Raw genomic sequence first — 16,877 nt, forward strand, 5'->3', positions numbered from 1 at the left:
AAACCAGCCAGGGCTCAATGTCCCTATTCTTCAGGCCCCTGTGCAACATGCTTCCAATCTGAGATAATCAAAGGAGGCAAAACCCAAAGAGTACTGTGTATTAACCTAAGTCCTTAAAACTTAGACATATTGTTCTAAATTCTATGTAGTAAACAGATTTTATCTGTGACGCCAACACCTTTTCCAGGTATTAGTCTCTGCTCTGATGGCAAATCTGACCCCTAAAAAATGCACTTTAAAAACTGCTCCAACAGCTTTCAAGCAGCTCAGTTTATTACCAAATATGGTTGGCTAACTAGTTTACAATCTGTGCTGCTGAGGGTGGGCTCTATGCGTGACCTACCAGTCAGCTATTGTGTCTGGGGGAACACAAGGCATTGTCACAGTAAGTGCAACCCTCTCCGATACCCTTCTCTTCTCAGAAGGTAGGTTAGAATTACCAAGACTGGTCTATATCTGTGGGGGCATTCCTCTTGGAAAAAAGGCCTCAAGAAACAAAGGGAGCCAGAAACAGGGTATGTACCCAGTTTCTGTGCTTAGACCTCAGCTTCCCCCTTCTCCCACACAAGGCCACCTACCCTCCTCAGAGTATGACACCACAAACACACGGACCCATTTAGCCACAGCAATCCCAGAGGAGTTCTAACCCTGCTGCGGAAAAAAAGGCATCTCTTGAGTTCATACCTCTACTGGGAAATTTTCCTGCTCATGCATTCCCACTGAGATCAACTTACAGGTGAATGTATGAGAACAGATTTTTGTATCATGTTTTCTGTGTAAACCATTAAGCTCTTGAGTAGTATTTTATACAAAGAATGGGGTAATATCCTCAATATGACACTTCCTGGCAGCTGAATTTTAAAGCTTGGGAAAAGATGAACACACCACAAATGACTCTTCTAAACTGTATTTGGAACTGACAAAACATTTGAAACCGAAAGAAATCTTTCTAGAGACAAGACCCTGAGCACAGAGTCTATCCCCAACCATAAAGATTTACATCAACTGTACAAAACAAAATTAGCAACGAGTGATCTTTGGCACTAGAATGGGTAGTCCTTAGCTGTTCATACAATATCCAAATTGCACACCACATGACATTAGATTGCTGGTTAACAGTTGTTTACATTAAATTATCTTAAAAGGTTGGAAGTCCTAATTAAGTGTTTCAGTATCAATATCCTAACCATATCTGACACTTAGTGCCTGAGGTAGAGACTTCTGTAAAAGATTTATTAGAGAAAACACAATTGAGAGTACAATAAAGAAAATATTTCCAATCTTAGAAACATACAGCCAAATGTTTTTGCTGATTCAACAAGCCAGCCCTGAAATGCAGAACTCTTACTTCTTTTACTTCTGTAGAGATTTTGCCCAAGATTAGGACTTTTGTTTGAAATCCTGGATTTTGGAATACTATGGGTTGCTTCTTTAAAAAGTATTATTATTAACATGGAATGTGCATGACCCAAACTGCTTAACATCATGATTCAAAGATACAACTGCATTAATGGCAACATATAAAATCTTTTAAACTCTCCATGATATGTGGCCAGAGTGAGTGACAAGTATGCAATTCAACCTAATGACTCTAATACTCGATGGTGACTGTGAATTATTACAAATTTATGATATTTGGTGAGTTGCAATTTTGTTTCCAAATTCTATACTGTATAGGTGCAGGGGCTTTATTATTTTTAGGTGATAAGATTCTTCATGAGATTACATGATTTTATAAAGATAAAATTAATCTAATACCTGGAACTTTCCTATTAGAATGACAAGCAACTGTGTGTCTTTGATTTCAGGTACTTTTATTCAGTTAGGAAAGGTCTTTCCTTTACAGAAAGGCATTTCTTGAAGTAGGTTCAAGTATAATGTATTTGCTTTTTACCAAAAGCTGGCTGGCCAAAATTTTATCATCAACTATATATGTTATTTTTAGAAGTATACTATCTCTTAAATGAGACAGAAAGCATAAAGACAGACATTCATATGCTTAAGGGTAAAGCATAGATATAACTAATGGAAATAATATTTACTTTATAAATTGCTTAGAGCAAGTATTTTAAGCCATCATTGATTCCTGTGATAAACAGCACTGAAGCACAACTTACTACCATCACAGTTCTTACAACTATTTTTTTTGAAGCTCCAAACTCAGACAAATGACCAATAATAACAGTTGATCTTTTAATACCTTTTACCATAGGCTTGATCTAAATACTTCATATCACTTCTGAGAGGTAAGCGGCTCCTGAAACTTAGAAAAGTACTGTGAACTGCCTAATTTCATACAAAGAAGAAATGACAGAATTAAAGTACCTAATGATTTTTTTCTCTCTTTAAAGATACAGGTGTCCTTCTAAAAGACACGTAGGAGTCCTAACCTTCAGAAACATTTTAGATGACAAAGTTCATCTTTATCAAAGTAATTCTATAGACATTAGTCAAGGAAAATCCCCAGAAAAACTGACTTCAAATGAAATAACATACTTGTGGTTTTAAATAAAATATCGAAACAGGAAAAAGTCATCAAGCAAACTCGAAGCCACAAAATGAACATTAATATATCTTTAGGGGAAAATGTTATCTAATTCTCCCCTCAAATTTGAGCTAAGAAGTCTGTCCTTTTTACAAATCTCTTTGAATAACAGATTTTTAAGGAAGATGAGCAAAAGAGCAAAGGATATACCACATCTAAATAAATCCAACAATATACTAAGGTATATAAACATGATTGTATCCTGATTCTCATATGTGAAGAACTAAACAGTCTACTTCTATCTAGAGAAGCAAATATCTTATGACAGAGCATGTTTTATATGGCAATTCAAAGGAATAGGATTTTGACAAGAAAAAAAAATGCTGACAGGCTTTTTATACAAATACCTACAAATTCCAGAACAATAGCCAGAACGATATTTTTATAGATTCAATGGAGACCCAACCGATGGGTTAACCTAGACACTAACAGGACCATTTTCTTAATGTAGGTTCACAGATGTCATTAGGGAAAAACGGCTTTGGCAAACTCTTATGTTCAAAGGTTGAAAGACATATACTAAGAAAGCAGTGAGAGTTGAGAAACCCATGTCATAATTAAAACTTTAGTGAGAAAATAAAAATAGATTTTTAAACATGTGTGCACATGAGAAGTAACTTAGACTATCTTTCTACATACTTTAAGAAGGTGAAGAACTGGGGAGGCGGGGGTAAAAAAAAAAGGTGAAGAATTATCCAGACACAAAAGGTAACATACTCATCAGAACAAGCCAAGATGAAACATCAGGGCATCATTTGTAGAAACTGAGTGGACGCTTCTAGCGCCAAATGTCTGCCTGGCATTTATGCCTGACCCCTTCCCTCTCCATCACTCTCAAATCCCCAACCTTTCTGTTGGCAAAACCATGCTGTTCTTCAGGCTCTGAGGAGACGGATGTGAGTGCATGTATATTTTCTGTCCTTTAATCAAGAAATTTGCTCGAAGCTCTAATGACATAAGAATTAATTGGTAGTTCTTTATCTTAGCTAGGCTTAGGTATTTAAAATCTTGCCTGTTTTCTTAGATTATTTTAATTTCCTTCTTAAACATCTGGTTTGAAGGAAACTGTGTATGTCTATTAATTATCCAGGATATACACATGTATAATTTTCTGAAATCTCCCCTTCAGTCTCACCTGAACTTACTTTTTGCTTAAGATGTTTAGAGGTCCTGAAGAAATTCTCTAGGTCAAAAATTATAGATTAAAAAAAAAAAAGCAAAATAAAGGTAAATGCATGGCTAGACAATAAACTTAAATTTTCTATTGAGTTTCTTTTGTTTGGGGGTAGGAGTGAGAGAAATGCAATGGAGGACAACAAAGAAAAAGAACACCACAAAGGTGCTGTTCTAGGATTCTCATTTTAAAATAAAGACATAAACAAAGTAATGCTTTTGGAATTCCAAAGTCAGAGGTGGCTTATGGTAGCTTCCTGTTAGAAAAGAGTGAGATACCCAAAATGAAATACTTCCTGGTGAAGCAAAAGTCCCTTTCTTTAAATCTTTACTAAGCTTTACTCAGAAGCTCATAAACTATAAGACAAACAATGTGAACATGATGGGAAAGCAGAGCTCTCCAACATAATACAAGGTTGGAAATGGCAATAAAATATTGCAAAGTATAAGTGTTATGTGGACATTAATGTTCGTCATTGACAAACAGATATGCCTACTAATATATTTGTAGGGAATAAATACTGAAATTCTCTTTAGGTCTATTTACAGATAAAACCCCTGGTCTGACTAGTCCTCCAGGCAAAACCCTATTTGCAGAAGTATGCAAATTATAAAAGTTCCACAGTAAAGTATAAAAAATAAGGAATCTGGATTTAGGCTTTCCGCCATATGCAGCACAAGTTGCTTTGAGTATTCTTAGATTAAAGGAAAATTTTGTATTTCTAATGTTAACATATTAAAAAAAAATCCATCACTGGTTTCTTTAGAAAGTAGAGAGAGGCAGGTTTCTGGATAGAGATTTAAGGCAAATCAAACAGGTCCACAATTAAACATCCTATTCGGCCTCATTTTCCAGGCACAGCTTTGCTTTGTGGGAGAGGAATCTCAATGACAACTCTAACAAAGTCTCCACACTGCTACAGAACTGGGGAGTATCAGCCTTTTGAAAGAACTTAAATTATAGATACACCATCAAAGCCTGTACTGGCAATGCTTGATATTTAAAGGAATTCTGCAGTGACTCATTTATCTCCTTTGAAAATACAAATAGGTTTTCAAGGACTAGACACAACTTGGGGCATATGAATGAGATTCAAAGATTTCTCAAAGAAGAGAAGATCTCAACCTCATTCTACTGTGGACTTTCTTTCTAAGACTGAAAACCGAGTCCTCCTCCTCCTTATATATTTGAAATCATTCCTGCAACGAGAGGCACTTTTATTAGGTGTAGCATCTATTAAAACTTTAAACCCAGGGTAGAATTTGCTGAACAAAGTAATAACACTAGCCTAATAAGCATTACCTTAGAATTTTTTCCCCTTTAATATAAAAGTATAACTACAGTGGTTCAATATACAAGTACAAAAAAAGTTCTCCTACTTAAAAAAAAAAGTACCATAATACCATACATACAAAAATTGTTCAACAAGAATGATTTAAATATATCTGTTCTTTTCCAGATCTGGAAGACACAAATGTAAAGTTCTACAACTGTATTATTGCTGGAACATGAACCCAGGAACACTATGTTTCCCTTCTTTTTCCTCTGTCCCAGCCCCGCCTTCAGAGTCCCCTGAGCTTGGATCACAAGCCAACAGCATCCCTGAAGATAACCAGAGCCAAATGTTTACTCAATGGAAGTCATTATTCAGTGAGTCGTTGCTTACCATAAACTATGAAAAGCACAAGCTTTAAACCCAGCCAAGATTAAATCCAGACGGAGGTCTTCCCATTCCCTGATTTGCTACTCGCACTGCTTTTGTTGGAACCAGCTTTAGACCCCACTTTGGCTTTTTTTTCCCGGGGAACATGGGGGTTGTTTTGGTGATTGTAGGCCTGAATTGCTAAATCCAAGCGTTCCTGAGCCATTCTGATCTCCCGCTGCAGAGTCTCCAAGTCAGCTGGGAGATGCTCCTCATGGCTGCCATACTGTTGTTCCTGGGCAATGTTGGCCTTGTTTTGCTTGTAGGCAATCTTAGCATTGGACAGTTCGGTGTACTGGATTTGATCTGGTTTGACGGCAATGTTATAGCCAGGGGGAGCAGATGGTGTATTCCAAGTGAAAGGATAATTATAAACACCCGGATCTTCCAGTTCTCTCTTTTTACTGTTCAGTGAGTCTCGAATTGTCCCAAACCCTAAATGAAGCATCTCCCAAACGTTAAGCAATAGGCAAAGGCCTGTAACACCATACATTATCAGAAGGAAGATGGTCTTTTCAGTGGGTCTAGAAATAAAGCAGTCTATCTTATGAGGGCAAGGAATTCTACTGCACACATAAGATGGGTGGACTTGGAAGCCATACAGAAAATACTGTCCTATCAGAAAACCCACCTCAAATACAGTTCTTGCCAGCAACTGCAGCACATAGATCTTCATGAGACCATCCTCCCGAATCCGCTGCCGGCCATCATGCTTGGGTTTAGGTTGGTTTTGCTCTTTATTTTCTTTTTCACTTTCTAATTCCACTTCTGGATACATCATGGGATCCTCTTCATGGTCCTCTTCTGTTTCTTCCAGAGCCCGGTGCTGTTTCCAACGCATCGCATAGGGTTTGCTCCGAGCTGCCTTCTTGTCTGCTTCACCATGCTCCATTTTGGCAATCTTATGAATGGCATAGCCCAGGTACATCACTGAGGGGGTTGCCACCAGGATGATCTGGAACACCCAGAAGCGCACATGGGAGAGGGGTGCAAAGGCATCATAGCAGACATTCTCGCAGCCTGGCTGCTCTGTGTTGCACACAAATTTGCTTTGCTCGTCGTAATAGATAGACTCTCCTCCCACCGCTGTAAGGACAATCCGGAAGACAATCAAGACAGTGAGCCAGATCTTCCCCACAAACGTGGAATGGTTGTGGATCTCCTCTAGTAGGCGTGTCAGGAAGCTCCAACTCATGGTGATGGAACTGGTTTGCCCTGAGAAAAATACCAAAGGAAAAACCAGAAAATACTAAAATCTCAACTATTTAAATTTTTATTGATATCTCTAGGAACTATTTTTCTGCATACCTGAAATCTAACGTCAAGGCTCACACTAGAATGATTGTTAAAATAAACAGCATCTCACTCTACTACCCTCGGAGAGGTCAATTCACCTCAGTCTATGAGCACTTATTTGTGCCACCAAACTAAAAAGTCTGGTTTGCTTTCATGTCTTCCCTAGTTTAAAAGATAAAACTGTAGCTATAATTTCAAGTGTATTTCTCAGAAATAGTATACTGATTCTTTACCTATACTATTATTTCACAAGGCTTTGTGGGATATAGATAAGAAATAAGAAGCTATTTGGCCCAGACATAACACAACTACCAATGAGAACATAATGGAGACAGCTGAGCTAGACTTCATTGTGAAGAAGTACTTTATTGAGAAAATTAAATTTCAGACCCAATGAAAAAGTATTAAAAATAGTTAAACTGCCCTGGGCAGTTTGGCTCAGCGGTTGAGCATCAGCTGTGGACCAGAGAGTGCTAGGTTCGGTTCCTGCTAGGGGCATGTACCACCAAAAAAAAAAAGTTAAACAGATGGTATGGCTGCAAATAACTGGCAATGATCAAGAACTAAAACAATACAAAAAGGAAAAAAAAAAACAGGAATACACATCCTAACTAGGCTGCACAGCATAGTAGACTTTAGGATTCTGTATTGTTTCTGTATTACGTTTGTGGTGAGTGTTAAAAACTGTCTGCAAATTGAATTGTGAGGACATTAAAACCAATAAATAGGCAAATCCATTTAAAACAGCATTTTGAGAAGGATAGTTTTATTCTGTGATTCTTAGAACTATATCCAGAATCCTGGTAAAAACCATCTAAATAAGACAATGCATATAAAATCCCTAATGCTAACTTACACTAAGTACACCTAGCTTTCCTCCTTCTCTTCTTCCCTCTCCCAGTTTAATTCTGAAGATTATAGGTGATCAGCATGATCAAAGAAGTTTAAATACATTTTACTTGCCCTGGCTGGTTTGGCTCAGCGGTTAGGGTGTCAGCCGGTGACCAGAGTCCCAGGTTCGGTTCCCGCTAGGGGTATGTACCTCAGTTGCAGTCTGTCCCCAGCCCTGGTTGGGGTCATATGGGTGGCAGCCACTTGATGTGTCTCTCTCACATCGATGGTTCTCTCTCTCTCTCTTCCTCCCTCTCCCTCCTACTCTATCTGAAGATAAATGCAAAAACAAACAAAATAAACATTTTACCTGCTATCCAGAACTTCTGCTATCCAATATTTTCTTTGAGAAATGATGTCTTGCATACAACTTTTCCAGATTCCCTCTGCAAAGGGGAAAAAAAAGACGGTCATAAGCTTCCTATGACAGGAAACAAAGAATCACTAAAATGCCATTTTGGGGAAGAAACAAAGTTTTCTATGTACCACAGGAATCAATCAGCATGAGGTGGAAACAGGCTTGAATTTGAATATTACTGTTTTCTCCTCCCAATACATGTGGGTAGGGGAAACGTCACAGCAGTGACCCAAAGAGTCTTGAGTCATTGTACTCTAAGAAAATATGACAGAAAGATGAGTCATTTGTGAAAATCTGAAGTAGATGAAGTTGGGCACCTATAGGAAAAAGCCAAAGCAGAAAAACTCAACAAATTTAAACCAGGTCACTAAAGGCCTTGCGAAAATCCTCACCCTACATGCTCTATTCCTGCATTATCCTGGGAGAAGTTAGTATTTCTCACTGGGATTTGAGCAGCCAACTAGGAGCAAACTGCTTAGTTAAAACACCCAACAGCTGGCTCCGTCAGTGGGACACACATGTCCCATAGGACACCTCAGATTCAACTGCTAGAAAACAGTATTGTGAAAAAAAAAATCCAACACAAATTATTGCTCATTATCAAGTTCTGCCAACTTTGAATAGCTATGGCCAACATGCATCCATTAGGTGCCAACTTTGGTCATTTATTAATTTAATAAAGTTTATTATTTTTTAAACCTTTTTATTGATTTTTTTAGAGAGAGAGAGAAACATCAATTTGAGAGAGGTATATAGATAAGCTGCCTTCTGCACCACCCTATTGGGGATCAAGTCTGCAACCTGGGCATGTGCCCTGACCAGGAATTGAACTGGGACCTCAGTCCTTGGGATGACATTCAATCCACTGAGCCACACGGGCAAGGCTATTTATTAAATAAAATTTAGACGTCCGGTCAAGATGGCAGCGTAGGTAAATGAGGTACTTGCCTCCTCCCACAACCACATCAAAATTACAACTAAACTACAGAACCACCATCATTCAGAACTGCCTTAAGTCGAACTGAATGGAAGTCCTACAACTATGAAATTAAAGAAGAAGCCACATCAAGACTGGTAGGAGGGGCAGAGGCATAGATGGGCTGGTCTCACACTCCCCTGTGGAGGATAAAAATCAGGAGGGTGCCTCAGCTGTGAAGGTCCCCCCTAAGGAGCTGGGGGTCCCCGTCCCACACCAGGCACCCAGCTCAGCATTCCAGTGCCAGGAAGAGAAGTCCCCATCACTTCTGGCTGTAAAACCAGTGGGAACTGAGGCTGAGGGAGGCTGAGGCTGCTGGAGCCCCAGGCAGTTCCTCTTAAAGGGCCTGTGCAAGGACTTACTCAGACTTGCTCCCTCTAAGCTGTGAAGGGAGGCAGCTTGAAAGGTACCAGAATTGAGCTGGGAAGAACTGAGCTGTTAAGCCTCAGGACGAGGGCTGGAGAGGCAGCTTTCTCTCAGACAGAGGTGCTGGCCTTTGTTTCTTCGGTGAGCCCTTCCCCAGGATGGCAGACGGGCACCATATCTGGGACTCCAGCAACCTGACTCACACTGTTGCCCCACCCTGGTGACTCCCTGAGGCCCTGCCCCACCCAACTTTCGGGCCCACCAAAGTGTTTCCAAAGGCTTTACCATAGAATTGGCTTATTTTGGATCCTGCTTCAGTTTCCTAAAATCTCTCAAACAAGCAGCATCTGGTCTCAGCAAGCCCCATACCTCTCGTTAAGTGGCCTCAGGCACTAGAAGCAACCATGAGCAGATCACTTTGTAACTTATGCTGGGTGGCCCTGGATAGAACACAGGCTGTGGCTGACCTTGCCCCAGAGCCAGCACACCCAGTGGAAAACTTCAGACCACATCAAAACACCACTACCCAACCACTTCCACAAGTGACAGACGCAATGGGTACCAGAGCCCTGATAACGTAAGTCTTGCTCTATGTGGTGGGCCCCTACAAAGCTGATCCTCCAAGGGAGTCAGAGGCCAGTGGTCAGTGGGCACAGCCAGTCCTTGCAGCTGATCAGCCTGAGTAAATCCCTCCTATTGACGTGCCAACAGCAATCAAGACTCAATTACAACAGACGGGTGTATAGTCCACACTAGGAGTGTACCTCGAGGGCCCAGTTGGGGTAGTCAGGGAGGCTGTGCCATTGGATCCTACAGGGCACCTACAACAATAGGCCACCCTAGGAAGCCTAGGAGACATAGCAACTCTACCTAATACATAGAAACAATCTCAGGGAATCAGCCAAAACGAAGAGATAAAAAAACATGTCCCAAATCAAAGAAAAGAACAAAACTCCAGGAAAAGAACTAAACAAAATGGAGATAAGCAATCAATCAGATGCAGAGTTCAAAACACTGATTATAAGGTTGCTCAAGGAACTTAGTGAGACATTCAGGGAACTTAGTGAGAATATCAACATCAAAAAGGACCAGTCAGAAACGAAGGATGCACTAACTGAAATAAAGAATAATTTACAGCCCTGGTTGGTTTGGCTCAGCAGTTAGAGCATCGGCCTGCGGCCCAGAGAGACCGGGTTTCAGTTCCCACTAAGGCACGTTTGTCCATAGCCCTGGTTGGGTTGTGTGGGTGGCGGCCACTCAATGTGTCCCTTTCATGTTTATGTTTCTCTCTCTCTCTCTTCCTCCTACTCTACCTGAACAAAAAATGGAGAAATGTCCTTGGGTGAGAATAAAAAAAAAAAAGAATAATTTATAGGGAATCAATAGTAGAGTAGGTAAAGCCAAAAAGCAAACCATCAATTTGGAATATAAAGAAGCAAAAAACACCCAATCAGAACAGAAAAAAAAAAAAGAATCCCCCAAAATAAAGATAATGTAAGGAGCCTCTGGGATAACTTCAAGTGTGCCAACATTCGCATCATAGGGGTGCCAGAAGAAGAAGGGAGACAGCAAGAAATTGAAAACCTATTTGAAGCCCTGGCCAGTTTTCTCAGTGGTTAGAGCCTGTGGTCTGGAGAGACCCGGGTTCGGTTCCCGCTAGGGGCATGAACCTCGGTTGCAGTTTGTCTCCAGCCCTAGTTGGTCGTGTGGGTGGCAGCCACTCAATGTGTCCCTTTTACATCGATGTTTCTCTTCTCTCTCTCTTCCTCTCTCTCCCTCCCACTCTATCTAAACAAAAAATGGAAGAATGTCCTCGGGTGAAGATAATTAATAAATAAATAAATAAATAAATAAATAAATAAATAATAAATGCAGCAAGAGAAAAGCAGTTAGTTACTTACTTAGTTACCATAAGACTGTCAGGTGATTTCTCAAAAGAAACTTTGCTGGCCAGAAAGGAGTGGCAAGAGATATTCAAGGTGATGAAAAGCAATAACCTACAACCAAGATTACTCTATCCTGCAAAGCTATCATTTAGAATCAATGGACATATCAAGAGTTTCCAAGACAAGAAAAAGCTAAAGGAGTTCATCACCACCAAACCAGTATTACATGAAATGTTGAGTCTTCTTGAATAATATATGAATAGAATGGCAATTAATACATATCAACAACTGAATCTACAAACAAAATGAGCAAGCAGAACCGAAACAGACTCATAGATACAGAGAACCTTTTGTTGCTTGCCAGATGAGTGGGGGCTGGTGGGATGGGTGAAAAAGATGAAGCAATTAAGAAGTACAAATTGGTGGTTAGACTGATGAACCTCAAAGGAAAGGGGGGAGGGAAGGTGGGAAGAGATAAACCAAAGAACTTCTATGCATATATGCATAACCAATGGGCACCGACAATAGTGTGGGGAAGGCGGGGGAGGGGGGGCAGGATTGGGGGGAGGGAGTAATGGGGGAAAAAAGAAGGAACATCTGCAATACATTCAACAATAAAGATGAGTTTAAAAAATAAATAAACAAAATTTAAACAGTTCATAATAACTTAAAAAATATTTTTTTGGGGGTAAGACAAAGGGGAAAAAAAAACATCCTAGAATAATTTTCAAAAGGCCAGTGAAAAAGAGAAAAAAAAAATGAAGAGCAGGCATTGCCCTATCTGGTGTGGCTCAGTGGATTGAGCAGCCCATGAACTGAGAGGTCCTGGTTCAATCCCTGGTCAGGGCACTTGCCTAGGTGGCAGGTTCAATCCCTGGTGGGGGATGTGCAGGAGGCAGCCAATGGATGTTTCTCACATCTGTTTCTCTCTCTTAAAAAAAGTACAAGCACCTACATAACATGTAAGTATCAAGGTTTACAAACAATCTGACCACACAAAGATTTCATCGTAGGACTTCAAGTATAACTCCCATTTCCAGCCCTGAGGTCCAACTGGGCTTTACCACTTCTCCTCTCACTGAATACACAAATTATAAAACCACAAAACAAGAAGTAAATAATATGCAATTGTCAAATAGTGACGTAAATCAGATTTCCAACAGAGAACTCCATAATTACTCACATTCACAAGTTCAGACTCAGATTTTCACCAAATACCACCTCTAAAGCATTTCCCCTGAACCTGAAATTCTATTTGTTCCAGTATGCCAAGAAAGTGCAATTGTTACTTGCTTAGAAAACTCATCCTCTACACCTCCATCTATACCCAAGATATCTTTTTTTACCCAAGATATATATTTTTTTAACTACTGCTGCCCTGGCCAGTTTGGCTCAGCGGTTAGAGCGTCAGCCTGCGGTCCAGAGAGACCCAGGTTCGGTTCCCACTAAGGGCACGTACCTCGGTTGCAGTTTGCCCCCAGCCCTGGGTGGGTCATGCGGGTGGCAGCCACTTGATGTGTCTCTTTCACGTCGATGTTTCTCTCTCTCTCTCCCCCCCCCCCCCACCCTATCTGAACAAAAAATGAAAAAATGTCCTCGGGTGAGGATAAAAAAATAAAAATAAATAAAATAACTACTGCTATGAAAGAATTTCTCAACAGTTCAGCATGTCAAACAATAATCTAATATTTTGGGGGGAAAGAGAAATTGATAAGCTCTTCAAGGCTTAAGTAAGTTATAAAGCATCCACTTAAACACACCCAGAAGTATGAATTGTGTACCAGTTATCCTGAAGGCTTAGAAAACACTGAATCCTCAGTGTGATTTTCCATGGGTATTCATAAGTGCTATAGCACCCTAAATCCATATATTGAGTATAAATTATGTTTAGTAACTTTGTTCCAGCATAAAATGCGCAATGGACTATTTTCTTTCTAAAATAACTGTGGGTGTCCTAAACTCAGTGGGAGCATCACCACTGGTTCTATCTATTGAGAAGTCAGTAGGGTTTTTTTTGTTTTTTGTTTTTTTTTTATACTCTTCCCTTTTCCTCTCCTTGCAAACATTAAGAGAATAGTTTAAATATCAAAAAGTATATAATTCCAATAGGATGGGGGGGAGGTGAAAGAAGGAGGGTGGGAGGGAGAGGAAAAAAACTGAATGAGAATGGTAGGTTCTGAAATTAACATTTCTAAGCAGAACCTGTCACTGCCAAGTGTGGTCTCCTTGTGTTCTTGCTCCACTAATGTACTAAAATATATTTTTTTTGCTCTGCTATCAGAAGCCTAAGATTCAGGACATCGTCTTCTCTGCTTCCAAACAGACTTGTTATAGAACTGGGAGAGAAGAGTAAGCAATTAACCTGTAAACTGCTCTCATGAAAAAATAAAAACCATTTCCATACTCCATCTATGAATGGAAAACGACTTGGGAACATGTGAGAGGTGGTGAGAGATGAGAGAATGAGTGCCAAACACCTATGGTTAGGAAAGCCTCAACTGATTTATATATGCTTTAATACTTAATATCTTCTTGAATATATTCTTTAAGCTCTGGTTGAATTTATCTAGACAAATTCTAGGACGTGGTAGTATTAGGTCCAAGAATGCAAATCTGCATGGTTCTTGCTTTATACTGTTATTTGACTGTCTAAAAAGGTCCTAGCAATTTACAATGCCTGGCAGCAAATGATTACAATTTCACCCCAACCTCATCAGCAGTCTGCTATGCTATGTTCTAGATGCAAAATGATATTTCAAAATTATGTCAATTTGTATGTTTTCAGTACAATAAGATACACATCCTCCACATTTCCCCGTTTTTGTGGACTAGATCTATCTTTTTGCCCATTTATCTGCAGAATGTAGTCTTACTATAATACAGATATTAACCATTTGACAATTTAGTATAAACACCTCATCTTATTGTCTTTCGTTAAATTTTATTATTTTTATACAGTCACATCAGTCAATTTCTTAAATAAATAAAAAGATGTTATTCTTTCAAAGAATGGCTTTTTAAAAATCTTTATTATAAATATATTTAAAATATTTTTCAATTTCAGTTTATATTCAGTATTATTTTATATTAGTTTCAGGTGTACAATATAGAGATTAGACAATTATATAATTTTCAAAGTGATCCCCCTAATAATTCAAATCAGATAGCTTTTTAAATAAAGAATACTGCAATTTACTATTGCCCATAATTCAAAAGGATTTAAACATATACACAAAACACATACTGAAGAAAATTATGTTTGTTTATATAACATTTATTGGACAGAAACCAAATGTGCTATTTTTAGTCTATTTTCCAAACAACTGAAGTTACATATCTGCCTTGTCTTACACTAGAAAATAGAATTAAAGAATTAGTTGGCATCAACATGATAATAAATTATGTAATTCCCTCCAAAATTCTTTATATTTAAAGTGTTTTCTATCAGTTATATCCTAACAGGATCAAGTCTAAGTCACTGCATTTTTCTGTAAAATAGAACTCATTGGATTTTTGAAGATTAAATGTAAAGCACATTATTTGGATTATCTCAGGAAGTAGATTATATAATTAGCTCCATTTCATTTTTAAAATTTATTTATTGGTGTTTTGAGAGGCGGAGATTAATTTGTTGTTCCAGTTATTTATGCATTCATTGGTCCACTGTGTGTGCCGATAGGGTGGGGGAAGGGAGTGGGGGGGAGGTGGATCACACCTGAGACCTTGGTGCATTGGGATGATGCTCTAACCAACTGAGCAACCCGGCAAGGGCTAATGAGATCCATTTAAAATATTTTTTTCCCTTTATTGATATTTTAGAGAAGAAGGGAGAGGGAGAGATAGAAACATTGATGAGAGAGAACATCGACTGGCTGCCTCCTGCATGACCCCCCACTATGGATGGGGTCCACAACCTGGGCATGTGTCCTGACTGGGAATCGAACCAGCGACCTCTTGGTGTATGGTCGACACTCAACCACTGAGCCATACTGGCCAAACTAGATCCATTTTAAAAATTGAAGAAACAGCCCTGGCCGGTATGGCTCAGAGGTAAGAGCATCTTTGGCAGACCAGAGAGTCCTGGATTCAATCCCGGCCAAGGACAAGTACCTTGGTTGCGGTTCCTCCCCAACCCTGGTTGGGGTTGTGCAAGTGGCAATCAATCAATGTGTCTCTCATGTCGATGTCTCTCTCTCTCTTCCTCCCTCTCTCCCTCCAGCTCTATCTGAAGATTAATGTAAAAATATCCTTGGGTGAGGATAAATAAATAAATAAAATATTGAAAAAACGAGGGCCAGAAAGTTTATAAAACTTGCAGAGTATTATCCAGTTAGTAAGTGGTGAGGCCAGAATCTAAAATCAGCCAGTCTTGCTCCACAAACTGGGTTCTTAACCACTAGTAAAGAATTACATTACAGATGGAACTATGTACAGGTTCCATGTAAACACAGAAGAGGGGACCTTATTCTTTGGGATGAGAATTAAACTAAATAATAAACTTGCAAAGATCAAAGCAAGAAATTTCAGAGTTGAAGATCTTATACACAGAATTAGAATTAACAAAACAACAAACAGAATTCCAAGGTTTCCTGGTAGTTGGGAGGGAAGAATAAAGGTAGAAAAATGTTACCTTTAACAAAAATTATTTAATTAAGAAGGATAACTTATTTAGGCATTGGGAATAAGGACTAGAGAAGTTTGTGAATTCAGTTCAGGGGACACCAAGTCTGAGCTGTTAATACTTGTTAAAGGGGTTATACACAGATGGTATACATATGAGGTACTCAGAATTATGCCTGGCCTCAAGGCAAACACCATTATTACCATTACTATCAGTTGCTGCGGCATCATTTTGTCTTGTCACCTCTACTCTACCAGGAGTTCTGATGTATAATTTGTGGTTATATGAATTATATATCAAAAAAGATGTTAAAAAATAAGATGAAGTGAAGACTTTTTCAGACATACAAAAGCTGAAAGTCATCCTCAACAAGTCAGCACTACAAGAAATATTAAAAGAAGTATTTCAGGCAAAATAAAAATGACATCAGCCCTGGCTGGTGTGGTTCAGTTGGTTGGGCATCATTTCCTGCACCAGAAGGTGGCCAGTTCGATTCCTGGTGAGGGCACATGCCCAGGTTGTGGGCTCCATTCCCAGTGGGGGGCGTGAAGGAGGCAGCTTATCAATGTTTCTCTCTCACATTGATGTTTCTCTCTCTCTCCCCCTTCCCCTCTCTCTAAAAATCAATAACCTATTCTTTAAAGAAAAATTACATCAGATGGAAATTTTAATCTATACAAAGGAATAAAAAATGTAAATATAAAAGGTATCTGACAGCCCTGGCCAGTTTGGCTCAGCAGTTAAAGCGTCAGCCTGTGGTCCAGAGAGACCGGGGTTCGGTTCCCGCTGGGGGCATGTACCTCGGCTGCAGTTTGTCCCCGGCCCTGGTTGGTCGTGCGGGTGGCAGCCACTCGATGTGTCCCTTTCACGTTGATGTTTCTCTCCCTCTCATCCTCTCTCCCCCTCCCACTCTATCTGAACAAAAAATGGAAAAATGTCCTCGGGTGAGGATTAAAAAAAAAAGATATCTGACATATTTTTTAAACGATTTTATTAATTGATTTATTTTAGTGAGAGAGGAAGGGAGAGGGGTAGAGAGAGAGAGAAACATCAACTGGCTGC

The 16,877-nt window shown here is 39.4% G+C and overlaps 1 protein-coding gene across 1 annotated transcript; it reads right to left on the reverse strand.

The window, feature by feature from the left end:
* Positions 1-5,268: 5,268 nt before the first annotated feature.
* On the reverse strand, positions 5,269-7,996 carry GJC1 (gap junction protein gamma 1). The gene is made up of 2 exons (XM_036269076.1): positions 7,919-7,996; positions 5,269-6,636 (listed from the first exon to the last, which is right to left on the reverse strand). The coding sequence occupies exon 2, from the start codon at positions 6,614-6,616 to the stop codon at positions 5,426-5,428; it is 1,191 nt and encodes a 396-aa protein (XP_036124969.1). The 5' UTR covers positions 6,617-6,636; positions 7,919-7,996; the 3' UTR covers positions 5,269-5,425.
* Positions 7,997-16,877: the final 8,881 nt, after the last annotated feature.

This window comes from Molossus molossus, unplaced genomic scaffold (assembly GCF_014108415.1).
Source record: "Molossus molossus isolate mMolMol1 unplaced genomic scaffold, mMolMol1.p scaffold_m16_p_19, whole genome shotgun sequence".
In the NCBI taxonomy this organism is placed as follows: domain Eukaryota; kingdom Metazoa; phylum Chordata; class Mammalia; order Chiroptera; family Molossidae; genus Molossus; species Molossus molossus.

Excerpts from the sequence above, each read along its gene's own strand:
- GJC1 (XM_036269076.1), bottom strand. The coding sequence starts at position 6,616 with ATGAGTTGGAGCTTCCTGACACGCCTACTAGAGGAGATCCACAACCAT.